This window comes from Streptopelia decaocto, assembly GCF_964273445.1.
Source record: "Streptopelia decaocto genome assembly, chromosome: 9".
In the NCBI taxonomy this organism is placed as follows: domain Eukaryota; kingdom Metazoa; phylum Chordata; class Aves; order Columbiformes; family Columbidae; genus Streptopelia; species Streptopelia decaocto.
The window spans coordinates 16675095-16699091 of record NC_138664.1 but is presented as its reverse complement, the minus strand read 5'-3'; the positions used below and the strand labels follow the sequence as shown (position 1 = coordinate 16699091).

At 38.7% G+C, this 23997-nt stretch overlaps 1 protein-coding gene across 1 annotated transcript in view; it reads left to right on the top strand.

Annotated features, from left to right (window-relative positions):
• The window catches only part of RORA (RAR related orphan receptor A), a gene marked incomplete at its 5' end in the record, with an annotated part of 358132 nt that overhangs the window by 236432 nt on the left and 97703 nt on the right, over positions 1-23997 (top strand). Inside the window, one exon of the mRNA XM_082061470.1 lies at positions 5550-5579. Within this exon, the coding sequence (XP_081917596.1) occupies positions 5550-5579 (30 nt within the window). The remainder of the gene's footprint in view (positions 1-5549; positions 5580-23997) is intronic.

The following is a 23997-nucleotide window of genomic DNA, read 5'->3' as shown; positions in this document are numbered from 1 at the left end:
GTATTTTAATTTTGGGCTAACAGTAAGTGCATCTATAATAACAACAGTATTGTTATCTCAGCCTTAAACATGGATGCTCGGATCTTGAATTTGTTTTTGAAATTCTTGTTTCTTTTGGAGCAGTTTTGGCATTGGAGGTTTGAAATCAGTTTTGGGTCTGACATTTTTGGGGGGTTTTTTGGTTTTGTTTTTCAAAAAGGTTTTTTTTTTTCATAATTGTGGAAAATTTCCTTGTTCTTCCATGCCCAGTGGACGTTGTCCTTGATCCTTGCTGCCTTAGCACATTATTTGTCTTTTGAATTAACTATAAGCACTAATGTCCATTAACAATTTTTGAAACAAAATGCTAAAATTACTTGGAGCACTTTCAGTGCTGATCATCATTAGCAGCTCTTCTGTTCTAGACAAGGACACTGTTTTGCAGCATCATTTTGTTTGGTTAAATTCACTTAAGTTGTATTTACAGTACTTGCATGTATGTTATTTTTACCTTGATCACCATAAACAATGGCCTACAAAGATCACAGAATTCTTTCAAGCTGGAGATCCTCGTAGATTTTAATATAAACCATTATTAAAGTTTCTAGAAGAATGAGCTCCTTTCTGAATACACTGAAATCCATTATTCTTCTTTGTTAGGTTCTCTGCAAGTGCCCGAGTGTTGCATGTAATCTTCCCCCTTAATTTCTGGCTTTGTGTGGTGACAGAGTAAAAAAGAAGTGGAGTGACAGGATGAAACACAGTGGGATCCAAGCTTGTAATACATTTTCTTTCTGATTTTACACAATACATCAGGCAGGAGGCTTAGGTTTTAAAATTTTAACTTTTTGCCCAAGATTTCCAGTCCATGATAAAATGATTACGTTCCAAAACATACTAGAGCCATAATGCTTGCTTGAAGGAAGGGTAGAAGAAAGATTATATATACGCATGTGTATATGTACATATATATATGTATGTATGTATAGATATAAATACACGCACCCACATCAGCAAAGCATTATATGATAATACCATCTCCATAGATATACTGTCATCAGAGCAATGTTAACCACCTGGTATTAGTACAAAAAGCAAAGCAAAGCAAGTGGTGCTTAACCAATGTCCTGGAGACTGGTTCCATGCTTTGGCAGCAGTGCATGTGTTTACCTGTACAAAGTCTCGAAGAAGAGTTTTCCTCCACTCAAGAATATCCTCCTTTGATATTTTGCAGAGTAATGTATGCTGCCAGACAGGGGACGTTTTACTTATCTTTCTGTACATCAAAGTATGTTTTCCCCTTGAAATATGGGAAGTTGACAACTGTATGACAGCAGCAGGGATCTGGGTTCACACAGTAAGCAGTGTTTCATTATGCTGCTTTATTTGGATGGGCAACTGTGAGAAATAGCTTATGATGTATAAAATATCTGAGTCTCTTTTTGTACTTGAAGACATTGTTATCTCTATTTGAAGTTGGCTAGTGAAGGTCAGGCAGGCTAACCGCTTGCAAAAGAATATCCTGTCTCTGTTGGTAGATAGTCCTTTCAAAGTTCATTGCGTCCAGAAAGCTATTTTTGTAAATACCACCCATCATGGCAAATTACATATTGTTAGTGGGAGGGGGAAAGGGAATGGCATATGAATTATTTTCATTTTAAAAAATCAATTGTTGTTGCAAAGAGCATCTCATAGCAACAATGAAAAGTCTAAGAAGTTAATTTGTTGAAAATTTGATGTTGATCAGGAATGTTAAATCACATGGCTGAAGTGATAAATTCTGTGATAACCATAATACTGAAACTTTCACTCACTGATAACCATGGCAGTGATATATTGTGGTATTTTCATGACATTTCCTTTGCTTCACTTTGAAGTCTAGTTGGTTAAGTCAGGAAGTCTTTCTGTATTAGCAACACTAAAGTTAGGGTTGTTTCTTCCTCTCTTTATTTAGTTTTTTTATTTGTTAAATAAGAGTGGAAAGCTGGCTGTTGAGGATAGTGTTAATAACGGCAAGCGGTCCCATATTACTCCAGTCTATCACATCTTGAAATGAAGCCCATTAAAATGGGATTTTACATTAAGGAACACTTTGAAAGGAATCAGTAGGTTCTTTGTGCTCCACTTATTAAAAATAAATAGATCTTTGTCTTTGAGAGGTGTATTAGGTTTGGGTTTTATTATATAGTGTCTACTCAAATCTACCTATACCAGTGGTCCAGTTGCAGAAATACTTACAAATGAGAGCAATCCCAGTTAATCGTGCCTAATCTTGTGAAGAAAATCACTGATGTATGTTGGACTTGCAGAATTAGTTTCTCAAGAGATCCTGTTGATTTCAAAAGCGCTGATAAGTTGCCTGCGTAAGACGTCTAGGATGTGGCTCATAGGAAAGTCATTCAAACTTACATGCGTGTGGGAGTTAGCACTGGCCCAAAGAAAGCCAACGATCTTGTAACTCCTCTTTTTTCACATTAAGTAGTTTTCAGACCGATATTTTTTGTTGTTCATAATAAACTTATTTCTAGGAGATTATTATACTTCTTGAATGTTCTGAATAGCCCAGTCATTGGCTTCCTGCATTAAAACTAAAACTGACCGCAGTGATGTAGCAGTGTGTTGCATACTTAATATTTATATTTAAAGCACTAGTTATAATGTATCTAACCTAAGTAACTGTTTGGATATGTTGGTACATTTTTGCTCACTTTTTCTTGTCGCATTCACTGTGAAAGGGAAGGCTGCTTAAAAATTCACAACTCTATGGAATATAAGATTCCTGATTAATTTAAATCTAATCCTGTTGAACTTGCAACATTTATCCTTGTTCCACCAGATTGCAGTTAGTCGCTGTAAAACCACAGTTCAAAGTAAAATACGCTGTTTTCACTGCAACTACTGGTGTAAATTATAAAAAAGATGCAAAAAAAGCCTACCTCCAAGCTGCTGTTTTAAAAGGTTATCTAAAAATATCTGCATAAAACAGCTTAAAGGCCTTACCAGATGGTAATCAGTAATTATTTTGGAAATATCTGATTGGAAAAACCCACCACTCATCTCACATATTAAAAAAAAAAACTACCAAAAAAAAGCACTAATATTTCCATCACTGTTCTAAGTATCGGGGGAAAGCAGGCCTTCAGTCAGCGAATACAGCTAAGTCTGTTTTGTGCTGTGGCAAATCCCATTGTGAAGAGGCTGTGAGTAATCAGAAGTGACAGCATAAGCACTTTCTGTTCAAAGTGATTTTACAGGAAGCATTATTTTCGGAGAGGAGTACACATATGGCTCCCATAATGCTGAAAGAACACTGATGTATCCATTTATTAGCACTAGTGTTGGGAGAGGTAGTTTTGCAAATGGTGTACAGATTTAAGACCTTTTTCTCTGCATTTCCCGTTGCATAAAACATTCTTAAAATTGCAGGAGCTGGCCAGATAGGCAAGGGCAGGGCCAGTACTGCTGCCAAGGGAACATTAGGACAGTTCATGATGATGAAGACTGTCAGGAGCGGTACATGCTGTTCAGTGGTCACTCAAGAAGTCAAACAGCAGCAAAAATGCTCTTCCTTGGTGGAAGAACAAATGTTCTAATGACAGCTGTACTTTCAAATTCAAAGAGTAAGGCAGACCTTTAGAAAAACCTAGAGACAGGGGTTTTTGCACTCGTACCAAAGAGTGCATGAGATCATTTTCATGCATTTTCACGTAGATCCTTCAGATCTCTCTGCTTCTTCTCACTCTACCCCTCTTCTTGCCCGAAGCTATCGCTGCTGTGGGAACACACCTCTCCTTGACGCCCACGGCTGTCCTGTCCTGTCCTGTCCTGTCCTGTCCTGTCCACCTGCTCTGAGCCAGCCAGTAGTGATGGCACTGGAATGAAAATCTGAGAAAGCTGGCTCTTTCAAAATAAAAATTTGAAGGAGCAATTTACCCCCTGTAGTAGCTACTTATGTAAGAAAAAGGTTTTAATTTCATTATGCTTGTTTTCCTTTTGTTCTTACTGCTTTCTGTGGCTCTACACTTTGCGTCTCCAATCCTAACTCCTAGCATGAGGAAAGTGGAGATTGGGCCAGGACCTTTCAATTGAAGTCAGTGCACATACATAATCAGCTTCTAGTGTTCTGGTTTTTGTAAATTGCTTCGCAGTGTCTTACATTTACAAAATTACTCAATGGAGTGCTCAGAACTTCTCTTCCCAAAGTGTGGAGCCTCTCAGCTTTTCAAGGTAAAGAAAGGTTCCAGCACTCACACTTGCAGAGCTCAGTGGTTCAAAACCAAAAGGTCAATAGCGACAAAAGGGCACGTAATAAAAAAATCCTCATAACATTTATATCAAACTTGATAGCTGCATATTTGAGGTTGGCATTGTGGATTTATGTATCTACCAAAACATGCGTACTTTGAAAACCGTTGGCTTTGGAAGTTAGCTCTGAATTTGCAAATAAGGTATCTGTTTTTTCTGAATTATTACAACCTAACTGCATCCCGAAGATGTTCCACAACAAAGCAGCCTGAAATAAAAGCCTGTTTTTTCCACAGTAATTTGTTTTTGGAAGAGGTCGTTAAAGGAATAGGAGGGTAGCTAAGGAGATTCAAGTCTGTCTGTCTTTCATGAATAGCAAGCCAAACAATTCCAATTCCAAAATTTCATTACAGGCCTTAATCACAAACGAAATGTTTCAAATACTTGTACTGCTTCCAGTAACCTCTTTCTCTTCACATAAAATTCCCCCTAAGGAGAGAGAAGCTTAAATACTGAGGGGTCTGAGTATAGCACCAGTTATCTACTAAAGTGGAGACAATATTGTTTGTATTCAAGCATGAATTCCGATGACATTTAACAGAGTTAATTTTATCTTTACTTGGTATTATGAATTTTGCCTCGTTCTGTTCACGCTGTTGCTTTCTTTAAAATGCCTCTCAAATTTCACTGGCACTGGACCATCATTGGTAATTGCTGCCACATGCCTGTCTAGCATAAAAATGTCTTTATTACTTCAGAAAGTATGTATTTAACAGCTTGGAGATATTTGCATCTGGCTTGGAATTATGGCAAGTAATACTCGTATTGAGAGCTGTTCATTTGGTTTTAATGAGCATAAGCTGCAGCTTGCAGTCAAGGAACTACTTGAACTTAATAACATAGCAAATGAATTGTTGTACTGCTCAAATGTGTTCTGTCTGGGAAGTTTGATGTGCACTGGTTAATATGAGTGTGGGAAAAATTTTAACTATGGAAAATAAGAGGGGGCTTCCATAGTGGTGTTGGTAACTTCTGTTTGCATAAGCTTCAGTTTTAAAATAGCAGCACATAGATATGCATTCCAAACAACAAAATTTAAGCAATACCTGTTGAAACATTTATTGATGAGGTCTAAGGAGAGAATATACCATTAGAGTCTTCAGGGAGATCCTCCCATCTCTAACATAGAAATCATTACCATTTTCATTCCTCTTTTGCAGTGGATGCTGTATGTCTGAAATAAAATAGTTTAGTGATGAAATACATGTCAAAAGAATTTACTCAGTGGTTGCTTTACTAATATTGGTATCATTTCTTCTCTACAGGTATTTCTGTAACAAAGAAGACTCACACATGTAAGTAACATCTTTCGATTTGGCATTCTCTTACAAATAGAATTCTTGTGAGGCTGTGTTGTGGCACTCAGAGTATTAGGAGTTGATCTGGTCTGGGAAGGCTCCATTTTAAAAATTCTGGTAGGTTTTCTGCTTTAGAGTGGTTGTAATCCTTGCCTGAAACATCATTGAAATGAATATACGGTGCATGTCTATGTTGTGTGTGTATTTGCATACGTGTTAGGTCAGAGGGCAGAAAAAGTTGTGAAGAAAGGCAGAATTCCTTATTCTAGTACGTGTACCTTACAGCTAGCTGATAAATAACATATCCAGAAAATACAGGTGAGGAGATTGGTTATTTTTATGTGTCCATTATATATGCAGTATGATTGAAGTAACATTACATTATTTAATTGGAAGTCTTCTGTCCCTTCCTATGCATTAATCTGTAAGGTAAATAATTCTGTGCTTGTGCTTAAGGAGCTCTTGATGAAAATAAGGAGGTTATTGTTTTGTTCTCAACCATATAAACAGTCCTCATAAGTGGCAACCTTGGAAAGGGATGTGGATGTGTGCATTTACTTACGTATACATTTGTTCCGAATCTTCTGTAGAGACATCATTATTGAGGATCAACTCTCATCTACTCTGCACTGAGTTAAAAGCAAAATTCCAATAAAATGTTATGATTGTAGCTAAAGGAGATATGTTGAGATTCTTCACATAATGTGGAGGTTTGGAAATGTGGTAGTGCAGGAATTGTACCTGCCCTGGATTGGAAACAGGAGTAGGCTAAAGCTGAGCCTGTTAGCCTTATGAAAGGCTTCTAACCAAATGGGTGGTAGGCTGCACAAAATTTACAGAGATATGCATTTTAACAAGGTTATGCATTCAAAGTATGTTCACTGCAGCTTCTAGGCTTTGAGTGGTGTTCTAAAGTGTTTTACATTAATTTCATTCTTGCCCATGAGCCCGACCCTGGCCTGGAGTGACCACCTTCTCCAGAGGTGGTGATTTGGTTGTTGTGCCAGCTCGGTCTTGGGCCTCTCTTGTTCAGGGACTGATGACTGTATGTGGGGGTTTGTAACGCTCCACCTGGAAATCAGCTGAAATCGCCCTCTATATTTCATATACAGCAGTGCTGTGTACTGACCTGCTAGAAGAGTCACATCTCCGGTTCCAGTATTCGATACTTTTTGTAGGGAAGATTAAATAGTAACCACAGACCTAAAGAGCATAGGAAATAGGCTCTTAAGCCAAGGCAGATTGATAAAGGGTTGTCATGATTATCTCAGTGGATGCTATGTTTGAAGCCTATGATGAAAAAAAGGTGTATTCATCAACTGCATTAGATGATTAGCTAATGTTCACCATATATGGCCCATAATCTAGTTAAGACAGAAATCAGGGTCCCAGCCTCTTCTGTGTTGAGAACTCTGTTTGTGCTGTTCTAAGAGAACAGTCAAAGAGTAGTTCCCCGATTTGTTAATCAGTTGTCACGCAATTGCTGAAGCGTGAACAAGAAAGTTCCCTGAATAATGGGGTGATAAGCTTGCCCATTAAGAAAGGATTAAAATAGAAGGAGCAATATGGTGTAATTGGCATGATGAAAACGCGGGCTACATTTACTAGCAAATATATATGAGGTTTCATTCAGTTTTGGTTGATGTTATTTTAGAATTCATTCCTGTTATGACAAATTCTCATAGAGCAGGAATTAATGTAAATTGTGCGTGTTGGGCATTTTAGCATCATGCACAATAAGCATTTTTTCCCCTTGTTGCCTAGAAATTTTTTATTGCCGAAGAGAAGCAGCAGACATCAAAATTCACAGTTTTTTAATAACTTGGAAAAAAAATGTTATATAAACACCTAAATGCAAAAATTACAACTAAAATCTGAGTTGTTAACAACTACAAATGACAAGGGGTTTTGTGTGTCAAGTCAATGTAGAGGTTGCCTATCACTCTGTATCAGTATATATAACCTATCCAAAGTAAGTTACATAGAGCAGGATTTCTGCAAAGAAATTTCAAAAAACATTCTCAGAAACATTTTGTGAGGTGTATATACATTATCTGCACTACTGTTTAGAAATATGGATGAAGTTTCATTTCAAGATTACAATGTATGGCATATGAGGGTGTTGACTGACTGTAAACTTGCACTTATTTCTAATGACCTTTTGACTTAGTGGAGTATAATGCCAGAAAGTTTGACACATTATGCATTTGAAACAACCAAGTAATCCTTTTCAGACTTCATCCTAATAGCCATTTTAATTGTGCGGGTTTTGAAGTTGATGATGGTCTGTCTCCACTACTTAGTTCTCCCTGCTTTTATTGTTTAAGATTTTGGGTGTATTTTGCCCCCTTCTTGGCACTAGTATGTGACAGAAGTGTTCTGTCAGCTGGAATTGAACTCCTGTGCTGATGACAGGTGCTTAGGTCATTTCTGAATTCAATGGTAGTTCAGTATTCATACACATGGAATATACTGCTGAAGAAATACAGATGTTTCAACATGTAACTAGCTACATAAAACCTGAGAGATTTCCACTCTTCTTGATACAACTGATTTTATCCAAGTATTCTGTTTCTTTAGCTGCTTCTCCACATCCTCTGTTTATCAGAGGTTGAGCATTACAAAACCTGCTATTTTAAAACAAGGAGTGTAATATTCTTCCAAGCAGCTCTAAGGGGATAAATTTTATCCACCCCAAAATACGTTTTTTCCCCTCAGGAGATTAAACAGGCTTCTGAAGTAAAAAATCGTACCTTCTGTCTCTCTGGAGAACTAATCTCTGTTGGGCTTACGCTGCGACTTGTTAAGTTAACCATCACCTTATATAAACTTTAGTCTAGCTAAGTCAGATGGTAGAGGCCATGTCCTATCTCATATTCCATACAAAGTGGGACTTACTTGGGTTTATGCTCAGTTCTGAAGCATGTAATGTTTCATTTCTGACATCTTAAATCTAAATCTTGCCATACTTTATGCAGGAAGTTTGATGGCCTCTACCAGACCACTTGTGACTCACAACTGCCACACAAATAAATGACATTATTTTTATATAGATCATTTTTATATTCTGGGCACTGACTTTCTTAAATGAATTTGACTTGACTGCCTATCAAACTAAGGGGTGGTTTTCTGTGGATGCACCCGGAAGGCTAATATTGTAATCGATCTGTGAGGTAATGGAACCTTCTTTCTCCCGCTATTTCAATTGCAATGAACCACAGTCAGAAGCTTCAAAGAAGTTTGATTACGTAGCTGCAGTTCATATCTGCATAGAGGTCCAGGTACATTCAGTTATTTGCTTACCTGATGATTTTAAGATAGAAAAAAAAAAAAAACCAACAGATTTTGCAAGCCGTACTTTTACACAATTTCCTGCCCATGTCTCTAGAAAGCCATGCACGAGCTCCTACCATCCATTGGTGCCTTGTTCTGCAGCAGAAAAGGATGAGGAGCCCTGGGTCCCAGTGCCACAGCTGTGTGAGTGCAGAGCAGGGACCTGTGGGTGCTCTCGCCCAGACCCTGCGGCCACTGCCAGCCAGGGGCTGCTCACTGGCTTTACCTCCACAGTGACGGTGCTCCTACAGGTCACTGTCAACATACAGTGTTGGCTCTTTGTGAGCTGAGACCAACACTGTTTGACAACTGCCTACTTCATGTACTCAGGCTAAATTATCACCATTTGGACAGAAAGAGCATGGGGTTTTTGGGCAGTCCCAGTGATGGATAGCCAAGTACTTCAGTTCCTATACCTGGACCAGCTCACTTTTTAGAGCAATTTAAGATTAAGTCTTACCAGGCCGGTCTGTTCTCTCATGCCCTTATGATAAGGATTTCCTGTATTGGTAATGCAACTTTTCAGTTGTGCTCCTTTGCCAATTAAGCTGTTGGGAAGTTGAGCTTCATCTCAAACATGCATATATAGAATACTTTGTGTTGCTTCCTGAGATAGAATTAGGCCAGGGCAGCAATGGCTTCTCAGTATCTGGACAGGTCTGGTGTGGGTTATCACAATTTGGCATGTTACCACTTGTTACGTGCTCCCTGAACTACCACAGGCTTTGACACTTGCTTCTTTATTCTATGTCATTGCCCAGAAATGTTGTCTGGCAATTGTGCTTTGTAGATTGTATCGTGGTAGGTACAACGGTGAGAGGCCACTGTTAGTGATCCATGGGCTAAATTTGTTAATCTTTTATCGTCTGTGCTTGCATGTAATGCCAATAGGTGATACTTGGGTATCACACTCAGCACCGTATATTTTATATTTTCATAAGTGAAGATATATCCAGATTTAACAGAAAATACTTATACTCTCTAGATTAAGACTAGTTTGTAACTCTAAAATATTTGCCCTTTATTTCAGACTTCTGTCTTTTCTGCTTTTCGTGATTTACTGAAATAGTTATTCTAGAGTAATTTTTTGTTAACAGTTATGTCAGTAGGCATCACTGCATGAATTCCTTGATTTGGGATTAAATATTCCTTACTTACACTGAAATGATCCTTTCAGTTAATTTCTGGCAGATAAGAAATTTTTCCAAAACTAGGTTCTCATTTTAATGACATGAGCCCTTGTTGGAAAATGAAGTGGGGACCGTGTGCTTTTAATTTTTACCACTAAATGAAAGCATTTGCATGAAGAGCTGGCAGCTTGTTGGCAAAGGGTGGAAGTAAGCCCGTCCCTTCTTCTGAGATCCCACACCAAGCACCCATCCCAACCCCTTCCTTCACTTCCACACCAAGCTCTGGGACTGTTCCTACACTTATCTCGCAGTAGGTGTTGGTCTAGAGAAGTATCCGTATTGACTCTGTACTTCAGTGAGACTCACCTTCAGGCTAGGTGGTCAATTCATGTTTCAAGTTTACACTGCAGTTGCAAGGTTTGATTATACCCTAGGGAGATTAACTTGACTGTATACTGCCTCCTATATGTAGGAAGACCTCTCAAGTCAGAGTGACAACGTTCAGGTGTCTCAACAGATACCTGTGATCCTGACAAACCCCTAAGCCTTTGGCTGGAGCTTGGAGTGCTGTATCTGCATCGCTGCTGCAGTATGACCACCCACACAGGTCTTGTTCTTTAGGCAGAGGCACGCTCTTAATACTGTCCTGAGCAGAGATGCATTCCTAAATCATGTCCTTCCTATCTTTGGCTCTAAGCAGTTCCATTCATAAGAAAAGGACATCACATGTTAGAAAGTAAGAGGCTGATCTGGGGCAGGAGACAGCTCTTCAGCTCCTCAGATGTCCAGATACCCTAGAATTGTTCTTCACCAAAGTTGTACAAGCATATTAAAGTTTGCAGCTTAATTGAACCCAAGGCCTGGATTTCTCTTTTTTCTCTAATTTGACTTTCCACATTATATTTATAGCCACTGCTAAAAATTCCTCCAAGTTTGTTCGTTATTTTGCTTAATTGCATTAAAGGGAAAATAACTGTGGTGGGGGTTTTTTGTTGGTGTGTGGTTATTATTTTTTCTCATCTGATTTAGAATTACTTAAGACATCTACTGTGCATTGTACTGTCTACACCACCTCATGTGTTTTGCATACTGTCTAAAGTAAACGATGCTTTTCACTCACAAAATAGGAGCCTGCAGAAAACTGATGGTTAACAGGATCTGCTGTTAGCACCAAGGCCTAAAGAGAACAGGTGAAAACTGAACCCTGTCCCCTGAGGCCAATAAAATAGCTGTTTGGTCCCCTGTGTGTAACCTCCTAATAACTTTACTGGGCAGCCTTAAGATCCCTTGGGGGCTTCTCTGCAAGAGCACTCCCTCTCTTTGTTCAGATTGCTTATTAAAAATGATTTTATAATGAAGTTGCCTCAAATAGCAGCTACTTTCCTACTTGTCCTTGAAGCACTGTTTGTCCTGGTGAAGAATCTGAAGACAACTATCTAGGGCTTTTCTCTTCTTCAAAACTTTTACTTAACTACTGCTACACTTGATTTCTTTTCTTTATTTTTTTTTCTCTTTTCCTGTGAGCCAAATAAAACCATTTCAGCAGCAGCTAAATGTTGTATCTTTAATTCCACTTTGAAACCATCCCTATAAAAAGTTTGGTTTGGGTGCTAGCATCATTAATGAATCGGTTTTATTCTCTGCCACACAAAACACACTGTCAGTGACTTGTTTGTTGCCTGAGAACAAATGTTGCCTTCTCGTTGTGGCCAAGTTATTGAGTACAGGGGCAAAGACAAGGGCATTGCCAAAAAATGAGGGGAGGAGGGAGTATTTTTTTAAATCAGAAAATATTTCTGGCTGGCTTGGGAGAAAGTACACAGAGTGACAATGCTGCGTGTGAATGTGTGGCTTTCATGACATGGATGCAGGTGGCATTCTGTGGATGCTGTGGTTCTTCATGGTAGGTTTACAGCAGTGGAACATTTTCCCTGCGTAAGTTTTGATAGTTGTGAGAGAGATAGGCTCTTTACCCATATGGAAGCAGCTGTGGGTAAAGCATCGGGAGAACTTTTTATTAATGCATGTTCTATGCCCTTGCAGAATAACTGGTCAGAGGTGAGACGAATCTGGTGGCTCTGATCTTCTGTGAGCTACCCAAAAGCTTGGCTTCTGCCTGGGCGTCAACCCTTTGGCACAGTTGGAAGGAACATTTCGTTTTCTCTGAGGCTGACGGAACAGGCAATTAAATGCAGTGCCCTGGAAGTCCCACGGGGAACTCCGTCTATTAGCTGCACTTCAAGCTAATGTCAGGTCTCTTCTCTGAATCTGTTCTGAGTATATGGAGCAACTTCTATAAGGGATTTTTTTTCTGTAACCATTAATAACGGATTCAATTTACTGTGAGTTTTCTGGTAAATATCTTAAAATCGGTTTCTGTGCCTTTAAAGCAAAGCAGCAGGCAAACTACAGCAAGATAAAAAACTGCCAAGAGACGAAAATGTATTTTGGCTAATGAGGCTGGTAGGTATTTGCAAAATGTTAATCGTTCACTATTAAAATGTATATATGTGTGTGTATGTTGGATTATAGTTCAGATACTTCTAAATTACTGTTACCTAGCAAACTCAAATAGACAAGGGAGAAGAGAGGAAAAGAAGCTGTCTAAAATTTTGCAGGTCTTTATCTGGGGTAAGTCCTGACACTTTCTTTGCTTCTACATATTAATAAAGGTTACAAATCTGTACATTCCAGTTCCGCTCACACTTCATTTCTTTTTCTGATCTGTCCTGTGAAAGTGTACAAGGTGGGCAGACACATTCTCTTTCATGTTTAAAAAGTGATTTGGAGGCCCATGTTTGAAGGAATGATGAAGTGTTGGGAGATCATTAGGTTTTTGATGTTAGACACCTAAATTCTGTCAGTGTGGTTGGTGGATATCAAGAGATTGTAGTTGTGACTCAAAAATAAATTTAAACTGTTTGTGGATGTAGGCAGTAGATCTATTTGGAACATTTGCAGCGTTCCTTTATACCCAAGTCTTGCCTTATAGCTCCCTATAAAGTTGTTTGTACACTTTTTGTTACCCTTCTCTTTTCTGTCTTACATTAGAAACACTGAACTGAGTCATGAACACTCCTCGTGCAAAGCACTCTAATGGAGAAGGTACAGGACTGATCCTGGTCCTATTGCAGCTGCTTTAAGGACTCCGCCTGGCTGAAACATGCTTTGATCAGCCCTTGAAACAGATTGTCTCTTGTTGTTGTTTTTAAAGTCTCCTGTCTTTAGAACTCTCACAGCTGTTATATGAAGTTAATGTTTCCAGCTCAATAACAACAGCCATCCGCAGTTTTGGTGTGGTCACTGGTTAGAGAAGAGAACTGTGCTCTGGGCTCACTGTGAGCCTCAGAATATGTGATACTCTCCACACTCTAAGACTTTAATCCAACTCTGAGAACAGTAGAAGTTACTCTTGGCAAAGTCAGGAAGTTAATTTTCTTTTTTTGCAGTTTTTGAGTGACTTGTGTACCAGAAAACTGACAGATGATGCTTCACCAAATCTGCTTTTACATTCTGGGTACTTTTCAACGCAAACAATGTGAAAACAAATAGGAAGTGTTACTGTTTATGGCTTTTTCTCTAACATGTGGGTCACATATTTTGGGTGTGAATAGTCTGAGTCTAGGCAGCTCTAACTATACATACAGAGAAATACCAACACACTGGAAGTCTTTTGACTACATGCCTTGCAATAGGATTTATGCAAGACCGTGCCATTTTGATGTGAATGGTCCTTAAAGTCACCTCAGTCTTTATAAAAGGTAAGTGTTTGTGAATGGATTGCTACCAAATACAGCAAGGCATTAGGGTTAAAGTTAGAACTAAAACATGATCTTTAGGTGCGGTCGAAGATCAAAAGTCAAAGTGTTTTCCCAGAGTTAGATGGTTTATTCCCATGGACATATCCCTGCTGCCCCTTTTCACACATTGAGAAGAATCTGTCCTTAGAGCTTTCTGCTCACATTCATTTCACTTCGTGACATTGTTTCTTATAGCACAATATTGCATTTTTGTTGTAGTAAGGATGAATTCTAATGATTCTAAAGCAAGCTCAGTCTTATGGATTTTTCCAAGGTTGGCATCTGAACCAAAAAAAGCACAATTTATTATCTGAATTTTGAAACCAGGGACTGATTCCATCATTCCTAATAGACTCATTTATTTGACAGTGCATTGCTAGACTTGTGCAGTCGCCATTCTGAAACAACTACTGAACCTGAAAAGGGCTTTTTAATGTATGTTGATGGGTAACCTTATTAGGACTGTAAAAATATTGGAAGTTCTTGCAGCCTTTCTCCGAGAACACCAACTTGGAATATTTAAATATTTGCCCTAGCCGGGAACACAGTTTCATGCAGAGAACATATAAGGCAGCTCCTTATGGCAGATCAGGTCGTCACTCCAACTCACAGTGAATAGCTTGTTCTAAACGTTATGACCAAATGATGATTGTATTTGTAAAGCTCTTATTTGAAAAACAGTTTTGCTGGTCAGAGTTTTTCTCCCTCTAAATCTCCTAATGCATTAAAGTAATTAATGCTCACCTAAAATGGACAAAAAGCTTCAAAGGGCAGTGTGGTTCTGTTTGAAGGACTAAAATTAGGGGTCAAAAAGTAAGAACAGAAAGAGATTAGCCCAAAATTAAATAGAATCCCAATGGAATTTTGGCTACAGACACTTCAAAAATTCAATTTCTCTTTCTTTCTTTGTAACAGTCTAATAGCTTTTAGGTATATTGATAAAATGCTATGTCTTTGTGTATGTTTGTTAATGGGGGTGGGGAGAGCAGGCAGGGAGAACAGTGCAGCCAGCTTTGCAGAAATCTTGCAGGATGTGAGTTGTAGTTAAGTAGGAGTACAGGCAATTCTTGGGTTTTATATGGATTAAAGGGTAGTGAGTGACACTTGGGTTAGAGTTTCTGAGTACATAAATGCCATCTGCATTTGTGTTTGTAATTTTCATGAGGGATGGAAAGATGGCCATCTGCTTACCTGAACTATGCTCAATTCTTCAGTAAACTGAAAGACTCAGAAAACATGGTGCCTGGTGCTATTTTACTATAGGGGAGTAGTTGAATTTCCTGTTGTATTTTGATAGTAGTGTTTCAGTTTAAAACAGGAGAAGAAATATAGCACTTTCATGATACAACAAAACAACATCATTTTTCTGTAATGCCATAATTATTTCCTTTGAACTGTATGTGCACTATAAAAGCATAGTTAAAATATGTATGGTTTGGCATATACAGATGTGCTTATTAGCACCTGCTAAACAAGCATTGCAATATTGAAACAACTTTTAAAAAATGTCTTATACACAGAGAGACAGAGAGGCAGGGAAAGAGTCAGTATTAGCAAGGACCAAAATGACATCCTCCAGTCTGAAAACCTTTGAATTCCAGCATGCATATCCTTTGCTACTTTTTATCTTGCTGTTGTAAGACGCTATAGCTGTAGAACATAGATTTGGTCTTTAACCTCAGTGCAGTCACCCTGCCTTAAATTACTGTATTGGCTGGTTTTGGATTCGTGCTTCACTTTATCAAAGGACTAGATCTCACCTAAACAGAAGTTATGATTTTAAGGGGTTGCAACTGGGACTTCAGGAAACTTCCTGTCCTAACCCAGCTGCCATTGATGGTGAAATCCTTGACTTGACTGGAAATAAGCTGAACCTTCAATGAGTTTTTGTGAGAAATATGAACAATAGATTAAACAGGAAGCCTTGACCAAGGGGTTGATGACTTCGTTGCAAAAAACTATGACTGTTGTGATACCATTTTGCTATCTGGCTTAGCTTCCCCACGTGTATGGTAGGTTTTTGTTTAAGGGTAACATAAACACATAAACTGTCAGTTGTGAGGCAGCAGTGTGACTTGCTGAACAACAGACCAGACACACCCTCAAAGAAGCTATTTCCTTTTTTACTTTTTTTTTTTTTTTTTGAGGTGTTTATCACCAACTTCAAAAGCCACTTTACAACAGTGGTGGTGTTCTTGCAGTTTGCTAGAAATTCGAATTAGGCTTTATTTTATCTCTGTGCAACAAGGGTAGGGAAACCTCTGGTTTGAGAAAGCCAGTATATGACCAAAGTCATTTAGTGATTTCCTTTTAGATAGAGTCATCAGTTGATAACCATCCTTCCCACCAATGTTTGTCTGAAGAAACTGTTTCCTTATCTTTGTTACTGTTACCTAACTGATATGTAGGTGTGATACTAGCTGGCTGCAAAGACAGCTTCTACTGATAAGGCAAATTTCCTGTTTAAACTCACCATGTCTTTCACTCTGACCCCTTTTTCCTCTTCCCTCTCTATATTGCTGGCTTATTCCAGAGTTATGGTCCTTGACTTAAAAGTGGAAGCAAAGGGGTCATCCAAAAAGATGCTTTTACATGCTGTTTGAGGACATGAAAGTACTAAAGGCCGGTTGAAAACGATTTTCCTGTTACACAGAGTTTTTGATATTAAAAAAAAAAATATTTCACTGAAATGATCTCAGGTGTTTCCTGCAGTTTTCAGGAGGAAGGTAAGAAAACACCTTGTTAACTCAGAACAGGGTGAGTAGCCCTTCACATGGGCCGGTGGTGACGTGACTTTAAGAGCTGGCCTAGAAACAGGGCAGTTCAGGTACTTCAAACTTAAATTCCCACATCCTGCTAACACGACTTCACCACTTCACTCTCAGCTGTTCTGAGAGTAGATTTTAGCATGAAATCCTGTCCTTGATGAAGCAGTGGTTTATATTCCTCTGGAATATTTCATCTTTAACAATATTGTCACCAAAAAATCCCCAGCCGTTTCTAATGGGGAACCTTAGAAAAGAGACGCAGAGAACCTTGGCTTGGGAACAAGTAGTTTGCAAACTTGTTAATATTCTTTGTGAAACTAATACCTCACAATCCCAGTTTGCCAAGAGAATTCCCCTTATGTTAATTTGCTGCTTTACACTGACATGGGGTGGAAGGTTGTATGATAGTCACTCCAGGTAGGAACCTATCACTTGTTTTGCAAACAGCCTTATTTCCCCTCTCTGGGGTTAAATCTGCAGTTAGGCTGCAGGCCCAGCCTAGTGAGTGGTGTTGGATTCTGCCAAGTGCAACACTGAGAAAGCTTCTGTGTAGTTACTGATTTTCTTGACTCAAGGTATTGAGTTCCTGGTCTTGAAATCACAAAGCAGAGCAGATGAATGAGATGGACATTTTACTGTATGTTCTGGATAAGCAACAACAGACTTACCTATGTATCTATTTCTAATGTATTGTGGGAGGGTATAGGTTGTCCAGTAAATCTTATGTGTTCTGTTGTGTCAGATTTGACTTGCATATACAAAATGACTTAATGGCACTGCCATAGTAAGCCCTCCATGATGCTTCTCTCTATCAAACTTGAAAGTGCTCTTTTTTTTATTCAGCATTTATAAATTGAATGAATGTTAATTTGACATGAACCCCTCGCGCTGGTGGGATGTGGATGATTATTAAGAGGCTTTAATATCTACTACAAAAGTTTGTAGTACCTGTATTATTCTATCCTCCCTCTCCCCTTTCCTGTCCCTTTGCTAATCCCCATGCAAAATCTTTCTCCTAGGCACTTGTCATTAAAAAATGGCTCGATTCTAAATAGATAAATTACCAAAGTGCAAATATAATTTGCCTAAAGCAAAAAAGAAAAAAAAAAAAAAAAATCAGTAAGCTAGTTCTGAGTGACATACCCAAAAATAACCAGTCCCTTTATTAGGTTAGTTCATTGCTGGATAATAAATCCAGAAGTTTTTAATTGACTGTTTAGTTTTAGCTCAAGTTAGTATTTTCTGCTGTAACTTCTATTGTTTTCTGGTTTCTGATCACTGAACAGTTAAATGGACAGCCGCTTTGATGCATTTTATGTACTTGCTACACATTTGCTTCCAAATAGTTTTGAGGTTGTATTTCTGTTGTGATTGCTGTTATTCTTAGAGCTTTAGAGACATAGAAGGAAAAGGAAAGCAGAAGCAAAAAGAAAGAGGAAAGGTTATAGTTATTATTTATGTATGTGTGCTGGTTTGAGATATTTGCTCTTACTAGGTAAGAAGAGAAACACAAGCTTCAGCTGAAGTTGGTGGTCAAGTTCTGTACAAAGGAATGATAACAGGAACTAAGTTATACCAAATTTTGTATTTGATCCATTAGAACTCTTACACTTCTGTTTCCCTCTATTGAGATCTTAACTCATCTCACCACTACCTGCATGCATCAAACTAAGCATGCCCATGTTACGAGATTAGAGCAAAAGTGCTTAGCCTCTTGCAAAAAAGCACTTCTAGGATGCTTCCTGTAGGAACAGCAACTACTGATTTAAATCTGATGTTGTTCATATTCTGATCGTATTTGTAAAAACATTCTATGATTCTTTAAAGGCTTCACTTTCCACTTGAAGCCTTCACTTCTTTAATCGTTGCACTCTTGACTTTCCTCATGAGACTTTTCCCACCAGAGACAGGAGCAGTGACATGAAGGCAAGTTGTGTACCTTCTGCAATCAGCAGGAAAACTGCCCTTGCTTTTAGAGCCAGAAGATCCTGTTCACTGCCAAGTGGTGTGGCTTCTCCTTTATGCCCACAGTGGTACAACATATACTATGTTTAGTTGGGTTTTTCTCTATTATACAGGTATTAACTTCAGTAAGGAAATAAACTAGGATCTTATCAGACTATGTGCCAATAGGGCAATACTGTTCCCCCAAACAACCCTCTCTCTACTTTGCATTATCAATTGCAGCACTCATGTCCTTTGGTGCTTTTAAATTAATTTCCAAAACAGTCTTTATTCCAAATTTTAAAAGGCCTGGAAATAATTCTATTAGTTGTTGCATTTGATCCCTTATTAGGTTATTTCATATAAATGTGAATCCTAGATGTCTTGATTTCTAGTTTGTTTTGCAGATGATTTTTTTTGTGCTTAGTGTTGAGAAAAGTATTGCCATTTCATTTCAAACCATGTGTTTTCATTGAAACAAACCATCTATAACACATTGTATTTCTATGAAAACAGAAGCTTATTAAATGTCAAACAGTTTATGTTTTCGTGGCAGTCATCTTGAAATTGGCACATTGACTGTGTCAGTGTTTTATGATGTAAGCTTGAAACTGTCAGATTGTCAGTGTTGAGACATGAAAAGGTCTGAATTTTCGCACATGGAGGAGAAGAAATTAGACTCTTGTCAATTAGCAGGTGGTGGTAATTTAGGCATGTTTGTCTGAGCCTTGTATTAAATAATAGGAACTCCTTAGTCTGAGTACCCTCAAATATTTAAGCTGATAAAGAAATGGCACCAGTGTCAAAGTCAGAGTCATTTGTGCTTACTAAGGGCTGACTATAAATATCAGGCTTGCTGGTGGAGCTGGAAGTGTCTTTGCACATTTAACTTCATCACTCAGCTCATGCATTGCAGAAATTGCTTTAAAAAGCAAGGAAGCTTGGAGAAATGGTTCCACATGACTGTACATACCCTGTACTACTGGAGCTGATGGATCTTAAGGACTATAGCAAGGGGTTCAGCGTTGCCTAACACTTGGGATAGTGACGGCAGGTTCATGGGTCCCATTGTAACAGGCTGACAAATGACATTCCAAGCAGACAGGTTTCTGGAAAGGAGAGTGAAGCCTACTGAGCAAGCTTATAGCAGAAGAGTCCAGTGTCAGTAAGGCAGGGCATGTTGAATGAGTTGTAGTTTATCAGTAAACAATCCTTGTTGTATGGCAATTAGAGTAATATCAGAGTCTGTCATTGCTCTGCTGACAGGTAAGGTGGGCATCAGGCTGTTTAAGAAAGTATGTGATGCCTATGGAATGAAGACAATGCAAAGGTCATAGTAAAGAGAACCTTATATTCATGGACTAAGATAGGAAACAGTTATACAGGAAAAGCCCTTTTAGCCCTCCCACCTCTGTCATTCTTACACTTTAAAAGAAACGCAATACTATTGCCCCACTGATGTCAACATTTTCAGTATATATGGGTTCAAAGGCAGGAAAATAAATTTTGCTTCTACCAAGCTGTGCTGCATTTTATAGTATAAACTGATGTTGACCATATGGTTTAATTGAACATGACTCTACTTAGAAATGGCTTGTTCTTCACATGCAAAAATTTTCAGGAGTAATTTGCAGATATGAGTGCAGTTGCATATATTTATCAAATTATGCAAATCAACATGAAAAATAGCTATTTAGTTTATTATCTCTATAGGTGAAATGTACACATATTTTACATGCATATTTCAACTATATTTCCTCTTCTTGTTATTATAGCAAAGCCTTTAATAAACTTCTCTACTATAAATTTTAAGTTTCACAGTGGAATTAACTGAATGTTTTGGTTTGGTTTGAACCCTAATGGATGCAACTGAAATCCAGTTTTCAGATCACACAGGGAATGTCTTTCAGTATCTTTTCTACTCTGTTCTATGATTGTCTCTTCTGTGCAGCAAAACTGAAGACAATTTCTCATCGTTGGAAAAAGTTGTAGCACTTGACTCAAATAGTACAGATGCTCCAAGTCCCTTACACAGGGTTTGTGTAGCACCTGCTCATCTTTCCAGCTCTTTCTGAGGGTTATTGTCTTTGTGCCTGTGTGGAGGCTCACAGGGAGCTCTGAGAAAACCCAGTGTCCCAGTCAACCCACTGTGGCTACTGGGATATCTATGTGAGACCGTGATTCTTCCCTTCACAGATCAAACCGCAGAACTTGATTCTTTCATGAGCATCACTTAGATGTAACTGTCTCAATTCTGCCTTACACGTATCTCCCAGCAGCTCAAACTATAGTTAATGACAGACATCCACCTGGTGACAAGTTTAATGATTCGTGAAATCTCAGCCCTTGGGGCACATGCTGGTTATTTATTGTTACACACAAACACAAAGCAGACAGGAAATTTATCACTTTCAGATTTAGGTGACTGAAATGGGTGTTTGATTTTTTGGAAGAGGTAGTGGATGTTTATAGACATTTGCATAACAACCATTTTTCATGTCCTCTTACTGCTAGACAGTGGATATGCGAGACTGGCTGTAATTCTGCTGTAATTGCCAATATTTTCTTTGTGTGTTGACCTATGTGTGTAACTGTCACAGATATTGTACCACATATTAGAATATAGGTGTGTTGGTATGAAGCTGTCATTTAATTTCAAAGGAAGGATGAAAACTATATAAGTGGTGCTGAGCCATGATATCATAAACTTCGTACTGCCTATACTCTGTATCTCTATTATGATTTTTTGCCGCATAGTAGCAGAACAATTTTCTGACTTTTCTCTGAATAGTTTTCTCCCTGTGTTGTCCCTTATATTAACAGTGTAACAGAAGGAAATTATAAATTAGCCTTACTGACAAGCCGGAGGAAGATTTATTGGAAATGCATCACTATCTGCTTTTATTAATGTTGCTACACTCTGTGCAAACTTCTCAGTACATGTTTATAGTTTTTCATAGCTGAACTGGGGATAGACCAAGCGTACGGACTCCAGTCTGGAACACTAGAGGCGTGTCTGCTGTACCAACTGTGGGATGAAAGGAGCAGATCTGTACAGCAGAGCACTTGGCACAGGGGATCTGACATCCCCACTAAACCTGTTTCAGGGTTGGTCTGTTTGTTGACTTTAGAGTAGGTCTTGTCTGGTCTCATGAAGCCTCTAGCAGCTGGAGTGAATTACATATTGTCTGGGAGTGCCTCTTTCAGTTCATTTTCATCAGAAAGGAATCCTGTTCACGTGCTCTGCTGCCGCTCTCTGATGCAAACCAAAACACAGTGAAGCGCTGGGGAGAGCTGCTTCAAACACAAACTCCTGAGCTGAAGCAGAACGCCGTTGGAGACGCACTAAACAGCTGTGTGCGCAGTTTCTGAGAGCGACTAGAAATTTCCTAGCAAAACAGTACCAACCCTGAGCTGTCTGTGGCAAGTCTCCTTGCTTTCCCATAGCCTTTCTGTTCTCTGAAGTGGTCTCCTGCTGCCCGTTTCAGTCCCATCATGGGGACAGCTGACTCCTCTGCTTCTCCAGAAGCCACTTGTATGTGCAGAGGCATTGGAAAGTGAATAGGTTCGTGAAAGGACATGGTTTTCTATAAATACGAAATGTTCCTTCATTACACTGTATAATAACTGCTGAAGGTTAATTGTATGAATCTTGCAGCATTGCCTCTGCTCAGATTTAACTGATGGCTGGAAAATGCTCTTTGTATTGCTCTTCATTTTGTAAAGGCAAGTCAGACTGATCTTTTGTTTTTCCTTTCTATTTCTATTGTATAGCATAGCCAGTATAGGAAAGTGGAATTCACTCCAGTATGCATGGAAGTGCTGGAATTCAATATTGGTAATATTACCATATACAGAAGGGGGAAAAAACGAACAAAAAACCAAAACGCCAACCAAACAAACACATTGGGGTAGAGGTTTGAGAGGATGTTGGGTCCCCTCTACATCACAAGAAAGATCACTGAAATGCAGCTTTTAATGCTTTTCTCTACTACTTTTGGATGGATTGCAGGCTCAAAAGCTACATTGCCCGTTATGACGTATGTTGCTTCTATTGCTCATAGCAGTTGAGATCTATAGAGAGAAGAAGAAAACAAGGAGATGTTCTGTAAAGAAAATTTTCCACACAGAACCCAATTCTTTTGCAGCTGTACAGGTGCAACCTTTTTCTTGTCACTTTCTATGCACTTACAGTGTCTGATTCAGAACTTTTTTGGGCAGTTTAATGTACTGCAGTAAAGCTTTCACTGCCTTCACTTACTCAAAATTAGCCCTGGTAAATACTGACTGGGTGTGAATTGTTACAGTGCTGACATTGTGTTGCTTGGCTGAGTAGCTTGTACAAAGACCGTGATAATTAGCTCCTACAATGTGACATTTTCTTTCTTATTTGAATATATGGATTGTCATTTGCTGCAAGGCTCTGCATAAGTGTATCAGTAGTTCCTCACAGGTGTCTCTTTGGTACTTTGAACAGCTCAGCAATCTCTAGGGCCTTCATCCATTTGCATGTTCATGGTGAGCTAAAAAAGCATGTTTTTACCTGTCTTTTTTAGTGTTACACAGAAATGGGGCTCCAGAACCAACTCAGATTCTAGGAGAACACGTTTTCCTCTGAGTCACTGTTCTGCGTGAGTGCCAGTTCATTTTCTGCAGTCAGTCAACTTCATTTCTTCACCCCAAAAATATCTAATAGTAGTAGGCATTGGTTATTTATGTTTAGGTCATCATAACTTTGGCATTTCTTTTGAAGGTTTAATCTAAACATTGCTGTCCTTTTCTGTCATTACTTTAATAGTTCTGTTTGTTGGCACTGGTGTTTCCTTTTCCTCCAAGTCTTCCCAGTGGAAAGGGGAAGCCCAAACAGAGGATGCATCATTTTTTTTTTTTCTCAGAATTTCGGTGTGTTATATTTATCTAGCTTTCATCTTGTTTTTCCATGCTCTTTTGCAGATGTGTTGTTATTAATGTGAATGAGAGGGAGTCATGGACAGTGACCCTATTGTGGCTCATCTGTAAATGTGGTAGTCTGTGGTTTTGGTTTTTTATATTTGCATTTTAATTACATATTTCTTTTTTCAAAATCCATTTTAAAGCATTTAAAAGTTTAAAAAACCCCTCACACTGGAAATGTTTTTTTTCTGGGAAGGCACTAACAACGATGGTTGGGCCAACCAAGAATTTTGTTTTCCAGTCCTTCATTTACACAAACCACTGCAGACAGACGTTTAATTTACATTGCTAGCATAGAGATCCAGCCACAAGAACTGCTCTGTAATATCCTTTCAAACAGTATTTTTTGTCCACCTGTAATGAAAGGTGTCTGCTTTACATTGCTCTCCGTTCATCATTCCTCGGACACCTGCTGCCTCTGTCAGTTACTTCTTAAAGCTGAGTTAACCTTCTGATGTGATCCTGCTCTCCTTTCTTCCTTGCTTAA